At 46.1% G+C, this 11,605-nt stretch overlaps 1 protein-coding gene across 2 annotated transcripts in view; it reads left to right on the top strand.

Annotated features, from left to right (window-relative positions):
• The first annotated feature begins 446 nt into the window (after positions 1–446).
• FCHO2 (FCH and mu domain containing endocytic adaptor 2) overlaps positions 447–11,605 on the top strand; it is an 89,188-nt gene continuing 78,029 nt past the window's right edge. For both annotated transcript variants that reach the window (XM_078605519.1, XM_078605518.1), the window contains exon 1: positions 447–561. In XM_078605519.1, coding sequence (XP_078461645.1) covers positions 535–561 — 27 coding nt within the window. In that variant the 5' untranslated portion in view covers positions 447–534. The remainder of the gene's footprint in view (positions 562–11,605) is intronic.

Genomic DNA, 11,605 nt, shown 5'->3' with positions numbered 1-11,605 from the left:
CAATCAACTTCAAGGACAGTGCATACAGAGTTATGTGTTTTGTGTGCATTACGACTGCAGGTATTGTGGTCTATGCAAACATGACTCCTTGTAAAATAGGTGTCAGTTTTGTTGCCAGATAGAAGGGTAAAAAACAATTATCGAGGTTTTTTTCCTGAAACGTGAGTGCAGTGCGCCACTGCTTGTCGTGTGATAGTAAACTAGTGTGCGGGGTTTAGTGTGAGTAGGCGTGGTTATGTGTCAGTAGGCGTGGCTTCGGCGGCGATGGGCGTGATTTAGTGTGAGTAGGCGTGGCTATGTGTCAGTAGGCGTGGCTTACGCGGCGATGGGCGTGGTTTAGCACGAGCGGGCGTTGGCTTCGAGGGGGTGACGTAACAGGGAGGCGGGCCCAAGAGGTAGGCGGAGCAATGCCAAGTCTCGCCAGCCCCGTAGTCTCGCGAGATCTCAGTTTGCCCCCCCGCCCCCCCCTACCCCGCAATCCCCGCGTCTTCTCCGGCCGCCGCTGTCGCCCCCGACGCCGACGCCGCCATCGCAATGCCCCAGTTCGTGGAGAACTTCTGGGTGAGTTTCTCTTCCCGCTGCGCGTTTGTTCGCTTCCTCGGCGCCGGCTGCCGCAGCCAGGGCTGGCCCCGGCCCGGCCCGACTGAGAGCGGCGCAGAGCCGCTCCGAACCCCCCCCGCCGACCCCGGAGGCCTAGTGGAGCCCCGGTGCTCGGCTAGAAGTTGTACCGGGAAAGATGCGACGTCGGCGGCGGCCGCGACTCCAGGCGAACCCCCCCCCCGCACCTCTTAACCTACCCGCTACTGTTTTTGACGGCGAATTGTATCACTTGTGTTACCCGGTGATGGTTAATATTAGCATCATCATAACCATAGTCATCGTCGGCAACACCACGACTGTCATCTCTATAATGTTGACTGTCACGAGCGCTGCAATCATTAACATGGCATCTCATTACTGTCATCTTCATAATAGCAGTACCATCAGCATAGTACTATCCGATTAGTTATTATAATAGTACTGTCATTACCTTCACTATAGTCAGTTCTATTATCACAACGTTTACAATAAGTGTCTGTTTTCTTTATCGGTCTCGAGTCGGTACGATCATCATCGTTCGTGAGATCAACATCTTTTGCGAGAGTGAGTGCCACCATCATCGCTGACCGATGAATCGCTGTCACTGTAATCATCTTCACCGTAGTAATTAATGTTCATTATTATAGTCCGTATTACTGTATAACAAGTGGTGTCGTTCTAGTTACAAGCACAGTGAATAGAGTTAACGTCCCCGCGTAATCGCCTTCACCGTAGTCGGCTCACACTGCCACCGTGATCACGACTGTCAGCCTCTCAAGAGTAAAGTGGTTGCTGTAAAAACATTTTTTAAAACTAATCCAGTGCCCATCGCTGGCAAAAGTATGCGTGCCCCGTCTCAAGACGCCGTTCCGTTTGTACGAGTTATAAATATCGACTTATACGATACTATCATGTTTACTGTGATCAGCTTCACCGCGTTCTTCATCATCACGAAGCCAAATGTATATCACTCAGCGTTTCGCATCATCATCGTCGTCGTCGTGCCTGTGATCACCATCGTCGTTTCTGAACTCTCGTCTAACCTGTCAGCCGGTATAAAGGTCACAACTTTCTTGTGCTGTGTAACCAGATTAAGCTACAGTGCAGTTAATTTACAACGAAAACCAAGAGAGTTCAGTTTGCCACAGGCTGCATCTTGTGAACAACTGGATGGTTTTGGGTTCACACCAACGGTTGGCTCCGCGAGCCCATCACCTTTCTAGTTTAAAAAAAAAGTACCACTTTGTTTGAAGGTTAGCAGTAGTTGTCCTAAGATCGTGACTCATCTGGCCATGGGGAATGTGGAATTTACACCTCGAGATTGCCTACTGTCGTGTTTCCACCTCCTCACCCAGTTAAGCACTTAACGCCCATAAAGAATCTTGACATGCAATTTTAATTTGAAGCTATTTAAATAGTTTAAAAGGCAGTACGTATAATAAAGCAAAGTACATTGCTGCATGAGGGATTCCCCACGGAGTGAGATTTGTGGCGGTTATTTTTGTCCCGGCTGATCACTGCGGGTCGGTGAACGCTGGGAGCATAGACATTGGACCATAGTACAGTACAACAATTTATTTTGCTGCACCCCCCTTTGCTACCCATATCACAGCCTCACAGCCGATAACACCCGTTGTATGCCCAGCGATCACCTATCCAAGCATCAACCAGGTTTAACTCTACGTAGCTTCCAAGATTGACAAGATCGGGCACATTCTGAGTTGTTTGGCTCATAGGCAAGTCGTAATAATACAGTAATGGTAATAACTTTTCTCCTATGCCTCCGTCACTGTTACTCTGATCCATTTTAAACAGCGGCGTCTCCACCTCGAACACAAGACAGATATTGTATCATTGCTTGTTTGTGTTGACATATGGGTTGGTGGTCATGGTAGTGCGGTTTTTGGAAGTTGTGCTCTCCGTGCCTATGCTAAACGTAAACAGGAAGGGCTTAGAGAGGTGTGGCGTTTAAATGGTGCAGTTTGAACGCGAAGAATGCGACCCTACGGAATCCGATCCCATTTTAACAAACACAGCTCTGTCGAATCTAATTCTGCGTTGACAACGTTGGCCTTGTCAACACAGACGCCAATTACTTGGTGAATCCTATTTGCAAGGCTGACATGATCTAATTGCATTTTTCACGTACAACTCTTTGTCAATCCACTACTGGATGAAATATATAAAACAGGGGTGGGGAACCTTTGTTCTGCCAAGGGCCATTTGGATATTTATACCATCATTCGTGGGCCATACAAAATTATCAACTTCAAAATGAGCCTGTTATATTTGGTCAGACATTTAATTAACTCACCCCTAATGTGATGGCTGGAACTGATTCTCTTTGTTTAGGCATGTGATGTTAGCTGGTATTGATGATATTGCTACTCGCAACTGCTTTTCCAGGTTTTCTCCTAGATTTATTGAATTTCGAGTCCTTCCTGCGGTTGCCTTGGCAGGGCCAGACCAAATGATTTTGCGGGCCTTATACGGCCCGCGGGCCGGACGTTCCCCACCCCTGATATAGAAGGATTGAGATCGAACGAAGCAGTAATATTGGCTAAAGAAATAAAACCATGATGGGAAATTTGTTGGACTCCAATGTAGCTGAAGGAAGGCACGGATGATGAGGGTTGGCTTAAGGTCTCCCCAAGTCATGGTGACTGTGCGACCATACTTCACCATGCTAGTCAGTACAGGTTGGTGAAGGGAATGTGCCCAGGAGTCTGGTTCAGATATTACTTGTCACTGACGTTAGTCGTTGCCAAAACTCAAACTCAGGTCGATGGAGTCACAGCCACAATGCGCTTACCCCTGCCCTGCCAATGGAACCCAGTTGAGTGTTTAACACAGGCATTAATCTCACCGATAAGGCTAACAATCCGATTGTGTGTTTAATAGACTCTAGTAACCCTACATCATTCGACTGCATGCAGAACAATTACAGCACCAAGCCAATTCTAACATTTTCAATCAATGGTGAAAATCTCACGAGACACACAACGCAGTACTTTTCAACCACATTGCGTGTTTACAGCCCTATTGCCGCGGTATCCAGCTGTGCCTTAGCAGGCCATAGTCTCTTATAATGAAAACTACTTGACTGAGAATTGGTTGTTGACGAGGGAATTTGCTGATGGTTCATTAGGGATGAATTCCAAACGCCTCTCCAGCATTTCATTTCATTTGGAGTGACGTCCGTATGGAAGTCTCATCGAGCTAGATTATGTTCGCCAGTGGGCAGGTCTTTCCTTGATGAATCATGTTACACGCTAACATGCTTCGCCTTGTGGAATATGATTTGCTGGTTAACCTACCTCGGGATGTTAACTACCTTGCCTGGTATACACGAGGTCATGGGTTCGATCCTGACTCTGACGCCTATATTTTTTTTGTTTGAATGTTCTCCCTGTGGTCGTGTGGATTTTTCTCCGGGTCCTACGTTTTTTTTCGCCACACATTTACAATTAACACGCGTTTAGAGTATTTGGCTGTTTTAAAAATTTCCACACGATAAGCCACTACATTGAGCTATCGTTTGTGGCCAGGTCGCTTCTGAAAAAGAGCTACATAGCTCAGTGGGCCTTACCTGGTAAAATTAAAAGTAGTTTATTCTTCTAGTTTAGTTTAAGTAATGTAGAATTCTACAATGCGTTCGGCCTTTGCTCCTCTAACGTGGGTTGAGCGGTTTGGGATGGAGGCAAGGCCCTTTTAAAATCCATCTCAAATCTACGGCGCCATTCTTTTTCACAGTATCAATTTTTCGCCGTGTTTGCATTACAAAGCCACCGAGATTAGGCGCTCGCTGTGCATGTTTAAGTTAAGGCATCTCGAATAGACCGATAGGCAGGAAGGAATGTGGGTGTGTGTGCGTGTGCGCACGTTGTGCGTGTGGGGTTTGGGAGTGGTGATTCGGTGGTTCATACATTGTGCTATAATTTCCGCAACCGTGGGTTCCATTCCCAACCAATGTGGTCGTGGCATGTGGTATCTCAGCCAGCCAATGGACTTCCCCTTGGTTGACTCAGCCTTAAATGAGCACGATCGGTTGTCAACATTGGCACGAGGGAGACTAAAGCTGCACCGTTTTGCTACATCAAACTGTTGTATGCCACGCTGTCATTGGTAGGTGCCCACTAGCCATTTGAGTTAATCGCCCAATCTGGTCCATTGAGGGCCCTTTTTGTCATTAGTGAGAATCTGGCTTTGCAATAATGTGTATATTGTATATTCTTTGTAAATAAATGGCTGTTTAACATGTGGAAGGGAATCAGAGTACCCAGAGAAAACCCACCGCACACGGGGGGGGTGGGGACGGGGGATAAGAACCTCCTCTTAGCTAGCCCATTGGTTTATGGAAGCTTCACAAATCTCAGCATGGTCCACCAACTCTTGCCTCCAAAGCATTGGATCACGGGCATACGCCTCTGCCTTCGGCTCGAAAACAATGCGCTTCTGTCAATCTACACAAGGGGGAGTTTCAAAATAATAAAAATAAACAAAATCTTAATGGCTTTACAGCCGTATGCCTGTGATGCGCTTATGTGGTGATTAAAATTCCAGTTCCTTTGCTATCTTCTCAGCATCACCACCACTGCCCACCCAGTGCCGCTAAAGACAGAGACACAGAGGCAGACAACACAGAGAGAGATGCATGCCGAGACGGACACAGGAGTGACATCGTCACACATGCATAAATACAGACACAGTGAAAATGCAACGAGACACAGAGAGACAGACACGTGAAGAGAGCCGGGACAGAGGCGGCGCAGGGAAACGGATTGCTGGCTCTCTGTCTGGAGGTGCCGCGCGGCAGCGCATTCCTGGCTGTCTGCTGCATTGTGACATCCCGTGGCCCTTTCTAAAATGTTGATTCATATCTCCGCCGCTGAACCGATTACAGCCGGGGGATTGCCGAGCTTGAATAGTATTTGAAGCATGCTGCTAGTCACATTGTTGGCTGACATTGCTCGTATTTGTGGGTGCCTGGGACAGGTTCTTCGAAGTGTATTCGTGCAAGTAAAGCGCCTTTTGTTGTGCCACCCCTGGATGTGCGGCTCTCCACGCCATGCTGTTGTAGACAAAGGTCATAGGTCATAAAATATTTTATAAATCACTGACGATATCGATACCAAAACAGAATAAACTCTCGTATTGAATCAGAAACTCAAATCCGGACAATTCCTTGCATAGTTTGTAATGGTTTATTTTATTTCGATCTTGTAAAAAAAATGTGTCGTAAACCCTCCTCCACCCAACACAGCCATTTAATAAAAGTACGACGAAAATCACGATCTAACCCTTACAATAAAAAAACACACAATTATGAATCACAACACAATTCCTCGTACATGTCCGGCAGCAGGAGATTCGTCACGTGCCTCGTAACAGTCACAGGCGCTCGCCAGTGCTCGCATGCGAAAGGAAATGCATTTGATGGAGCTGGCCTCTTAGCAGCTGGTGGCCCCTTGTTGATGTTCCGCTTTGACTTGGGTCTCTTCCTGTTGACCGCGGCAGCGAGGGAGAGCCGGCGTTTGACTCTTTGTTGATCAAAACCCCCCATTCCCATGCTTGCTATGAATGTGCTTGCTATGAATGTGCTTTCGAGAATCGTTTACTTGACTCGTGCACATTACTCACGGCTGTTTATCAATCCGCTGCTGGATGAAGGCCTCTTTTCGAGTCCGGTGGCTCATGAAGGGTTTGTTTTGTTCATTGTACTTCACCATGCTTGTCATGTCAGTGTGGCTTGGTGGAGGGTGAGTTGAGGAACAGCTCAGACACCACTTGCCCACCACTTATGTTAACCACGGTCGAGAATTAATCGAAATGGGTCATCCGATTAATGGATTTGTGGCGCGTAGGTGAGACAACCACTTGACCCCCTGCTCCTTTATCATATAATATTCGTAAGTTATTCATTCTTAGTCCAAAAAGCAAAACATAATTTTTCACTCCGCCTCTTGTGTGATTCCATGTCCACCGTTCAAAGTGGCGAACTGATAACTGGCTACCTAAATTGAGATTGGACAATACCACCTTATACTCTTAGGGTTTTTCGGTAAAGTCACGTAGGTAAAAAATAAAATTAAAATTAATAAAAGTAATAATAGAAAATAATAAATCACGACGTTTCGGAGGCAACACAAGTCTCCGTCATCAGGTGGGACCGTCACAGCCAGATTTACTGTATCAAGTGAGGCAAAAATTCCAAGATACAAGTTCTTAAATACAGAAACTAGAATTAATACCACCTTACTCAGCTCATCACATCATCCACAAGACCACACCTAACAAAAGCCCAAACACTACGACAATATATCTTTATGTGAAATACTGAAGAAAAGTTTAACATGATGGGAGTCCAAGGAAACATCCTCGGTGAGCATTAATTCATCTTTGGCATTCAACACTCCAAATTACAAACGATTCCACGGAAGATTATCACTCGGCTGTCATCTATGCCTCTGGATATGCAAGTTTTCTCTTATGAGAGCTCCCATTCCGATCTCCCGTTCGTCTGTCAGATACCTTGTCTATATACTATCTTGGCTGTTTTTATTAAAACTGCTTCTCAGAATCATAAGTAAACACGCCTCCCCCCATAAAGAAAATGTCAGTCAAATTGCAAACAACCACCATGGTTCACCCCGATCTAGCTTATCTCAGAACCCGCAATGTGACGTGGACTATTGCAAGGCGCACACAAACTAGAAGTTAACTGGCAATGCTTTAGAACTCTGAGAAACTGGGTTACGAGCCTAATCCGGGAGTAAAAAAAGCCCTCTATTTTCAAGGTACTTTACTGGTCTGCAATTATGACCCTCAACTTTTCTGGAAAGTGATAATCTGTCTGAGAAGGTAAAATCGAGGACAGTGGCCATCTGCGTAAGCTATGATTCAATGGTACCTGCTAGTTGGATGTAACCAACGTCACAAATAGCTTAAATGGCCACTTAGCGTCTGCAAGAGGGGAGTGGGGGTTGGGGATCAGTGGTGCAGCATTTAGCGCACTGCGCTACGAACCCGGCGATCCGTGTTCGATTCCCGCTTGCAGCCACCACCAATGACAATTATCTGAACTGTTCCTTGGCCTCCCCTAGGTCGACTCATCCTCAAATTAGTCCCTGGTGCGGTGTGTAAACATCGCCACTGGTGCTGGCCAACCTCCCCTTTTGTGTGCCGTGCCGGCCTTCATTTGTGTTTGCTGACAGCATTTGCCTCAAAAGACTGTTAAGGCTATACGGGGATCTTTATCTATGGGTGTTGGGTGGAACAAAACTTTCTGATAGTGCTGTGCTGTTGTTGTTGGGGATAATTTATCCTATTTAAAACAGACCAACTCAATTAAAGGGTTGTCCAAAATCTGAAAGCACAGACCAGACCGAACAGGTTACATATATACAAATAACCAATTGTGTTTTGCGGGACACATACTTATCAAAAATCTGCCCTGACATGTATCCATTGGAAATTTGCATTTATATTTGGCCCTGCTAGCTAACTTGGGCAGCTTGTGTACTGATGATTTAAATACATTAAAACGCCTGTTGGAAAGCATTAGGTAAGCCAATGTCTCGCTTAGTTTATCTCGGCTTGTTTGGTTTGTGCCTGGCTTTGAACTGACTGGTGGCTTTGTATAATAGATAGAACCTGTCCTTTGTGTCCGTGTGTGTGTTGTTGTACCCTGGAGACTATGGTTGACATGGCAGTGCTTAGCCTCATTTGCAGAGTGGAGTGTCCTCTCTGTAATCAATAAGTAATTGGCCTGGCCAGGTATGTTGTTCGCTTTATGCACGTGAATTGCCCGTGCAGTTGTTGAACAGCAGCGGCAGCAGCAATTTGCAATGCATTGTGGCACATTATTGTAAATCGTAAATTTGTATTGCCATTCCACACTGGTTAGTGTGGGTGAGGTGGGGGGGGGAAGGGGCTCTGGTCCAGTCACTGATGTTACCCAGGGAAGAAACTCAGGTAGCCTGGTTCACAGCGCAGTGCGGTAACCACTACACCACTGCTCCCCAGACATATGTGCTGCTATTCTTATTATTTACAGCAGTTTGTCATCCGCTGCTGGATGAAGGCCTTTCCATGGAATTACTGTAACATTACATTGTATTCCTATACGCAGTTTTGATTGTTGGTCTAATGCCACAGCACTAGCTGCATTTATTCAGCTGTGGATAGAATGGGTTTGGGACTTCCTATACTGGCTCGCATTCCGTACATGGTGCACATTCCGTGAGCTCTCAAGGGCTTCATCAAAGTTTTGGTTTGTGGTCTTGGATTTACGCACACACAGTCATATGTTCGGCTGCCGACTTCATACGTGTTTATGCATATACCCCCCTTATTGTCGCTCCACTGCTGGATGACGCTGTGGCGGTGTGCACGACCTCCCTGTTAACTCCCTCGCCTGGTATACAGGAGGTCTTGGGTTTGATCCCGAACTTGACGCCTGTGTATTTGGAGCTTGCGCAGATTTTTCTCCGGGTCCTTCGGTTTTTCCCTCCATGTTTAGAAACGTGCGTTTAGAGTATTTGGCTGCTCTAAATTTTCACACGATAAGCCACTAAGTTGAGCGATCATTTGTGGCCAGGTCTCTTGTGAAAATAGCTATGTAGATTTCGATTTCAAGCTTTCGTGACTGCAGGGATTCATCTTCTTGGTTCTTTTGGTAAAGTCACGTAGAAGGGAAATAATAAAAATAAAACATAATAAAATCATTCTCACGACGTTTCGGCTACAACGCAAGCAGCCGTCCTCAGGTGAAGAACAGGTCTGTCGGAAAGACAGCGTCTGAATGGGCACCACCAGGCTTGGCAGTGTATATTTAAGCACCTTAGATGCGCCCCTTCCCCCCTCCAACCCAGCTATATAGCTCAATGGGCCTCACGTGGTAAAATAAAAAAATGTGTTTTAGTTTAGTATAGAATTCCTGTATAACGATGGATTTTGCTTCACTACCCATCACATGATGTAGCCCATAAGCAGACTATAACACATGAATTGTGCGTGGTTGCCACCCATCCAAGCACTATCCAGGCTTAAACCTGTGGAGTTTCCGAGATCTGGTGAGATCGGGGCATATTCCGGCTCATTTTGGCCTGGCCCAAGTCTATATATACACACACCCTGCTTAAACAATACTCCCATGGTGTTTGTTTACTGATGGTAAGAAGCCATGTGCTGGTGCATCAAATCATCGATTGGAATCGATTATTTATGTTCTAGATACACGTGTCAAATTGCGGAGTGCTAGATTGTATTGCTTACCAGCTATGTGAATTGTTTGGTAATGGTATGCTAATTTAGGCTAAAGGATCGAACAGAAACAGGTTATGGGCAACTAAAATTACTTTGTGAAAACTAGACAAATGAGATTGCAATCCAAACCTTGAATTGTGACAATCCTTAAAATCTTTGGGGGGGTGGAAGGGGGGGAGATGCCCTTGCTCGCCCCATGCCCTCGCTTGCTCCATGCCCTCGCTCGCTCCCTGCCCTTTCTCCCGGCCCTCGTCCCATGCCCTCGCTCACTCGCGTTGCCATTCAAAGTAGAATGGCAGGCTCCGGTGCATTTGTGAAAATGTTCACCTTTACTCCCTCCGCCACGAGCCTGTGCGATTGTCTTACTCTTGTAATTATCGTGTGATACGTCACGTGGCTTGGTGTGATGTAATGTGTGAAGTTTCACGGGTTTTTTTTCTTCTTCTCCTGGCCAGCTTTAGGTCATTCACGAGGCGTGTATTATACATTAATCTCCACCCATCCCTTTCCTTGGCAACTGTATGAATTCCATGATTTGTGGTCACAAATCGGTCCAATTTTTTTTATCAGTTTCCCGTCTAATTTTTAGCATCTTGTTTGTATTGTTACTCACTTTCTCCTTCTCGTCGTTCAGTTTGACCTCTTTTTTTATCCTACGTATATTTAGCAATGTTTTACATACATTTTAAATAACATGCATAATTATACATGTAACGAACATAGGAATCAATAAAACAATAACTCATTACATTGTTACATGTCTTTGATGAACTTTTACCCTAAAGTGTCAACCAAGCTCAGGTAACTAACTCATTTCCTTCGTGCAATGGTTGACTTATTGCATCGTCAGGTCTGTGTGGTTGCCATGATTCTTTGAATCTTAGCGGCAGTTTCACAGTTATATTGTTTTTAGGTAAGAGGCTAGGCCACAGGTCAGCTTTAGATCACCCTTACTAAACTAAACTATTTTATTTACCAGGTAAAGCCCACAGCTATTCGCGACCTGGATGCAAATGATAGCTCAACGAATTGGGTTATCACGTAGAAATGTATAGCAGCCAAATACTCTTAAACGCGTGATGTTGATTATAAATGCGGAGGGAAAAACCGGAGGACCTGGAAAAAAATCCACGTGACCACGGGGAGAGCGGGAGAACACGCAAACTTGAAATATACAGGAGTCAGGGTCGGGATCGAAGCCGCGTCCTCCTGCATACCAGGCGATGTAGTGAACATCTCGCCACCGCGGCGCTCCACTACGCATACGAGGATTCACCCACCTCGTCGCTCGAATGGATGACAGCTCCTTGGTGAGACCTTACAACGGAAAGACAACCAAAGAAGGGAACTTGCCCTCGATTATGTCGAGGGCGGAGATTGAGCGTTGAAATCAGCTCGTGCGCGGGAGCCAGATAGATTGTTACATCATTGGGAGACTGCGAGAGGTGGCAGGGGCTTGGGGCGGGGGTAGACCCAATCCAGTGGTGAATGGATCACGGCTGCTGCTGATTATGAACTCGTAACTCACTTCTCGCTAAGCTCATTGTGGCGACAACCCAGATGGACACTGCACGCCTTCACAGGATGCCCTTCAGGGTTCTCGCGGACACAGTCGGTGCACGAGCACCTCTGTCGGGTACTGGATCTAGGAATTAACGATTAACATCTCTTAGCTGGAATTGACTGGATTAATGCAATGTATGTGTACGTGTTGGCCGGTTTCTGCTGACCTGTCTGATTTGAGGCAACTCCCTTGCCA

Source organism: Lampetra planeri, chromosome 24 (genome assembly GCF_965212315.1).
Source record: "Lampetra planeri chromosome 24, kcLamPlan1.2.h2, whole genome shotgun sequence".
Classification (NCBI taxonomy): domain Eukaryota; kingdom Metazoa; phylum Chordata; class Hyperoartia; order Petromyzontiformes; family Petromyzontidae; genus Lampetra; species Lampetra planeri.
The sequence above is the reverse complement of the archived record's forward strand: the minus strand, read 5'-3'. Positions and strand labels throughout refer to the sequence as shown.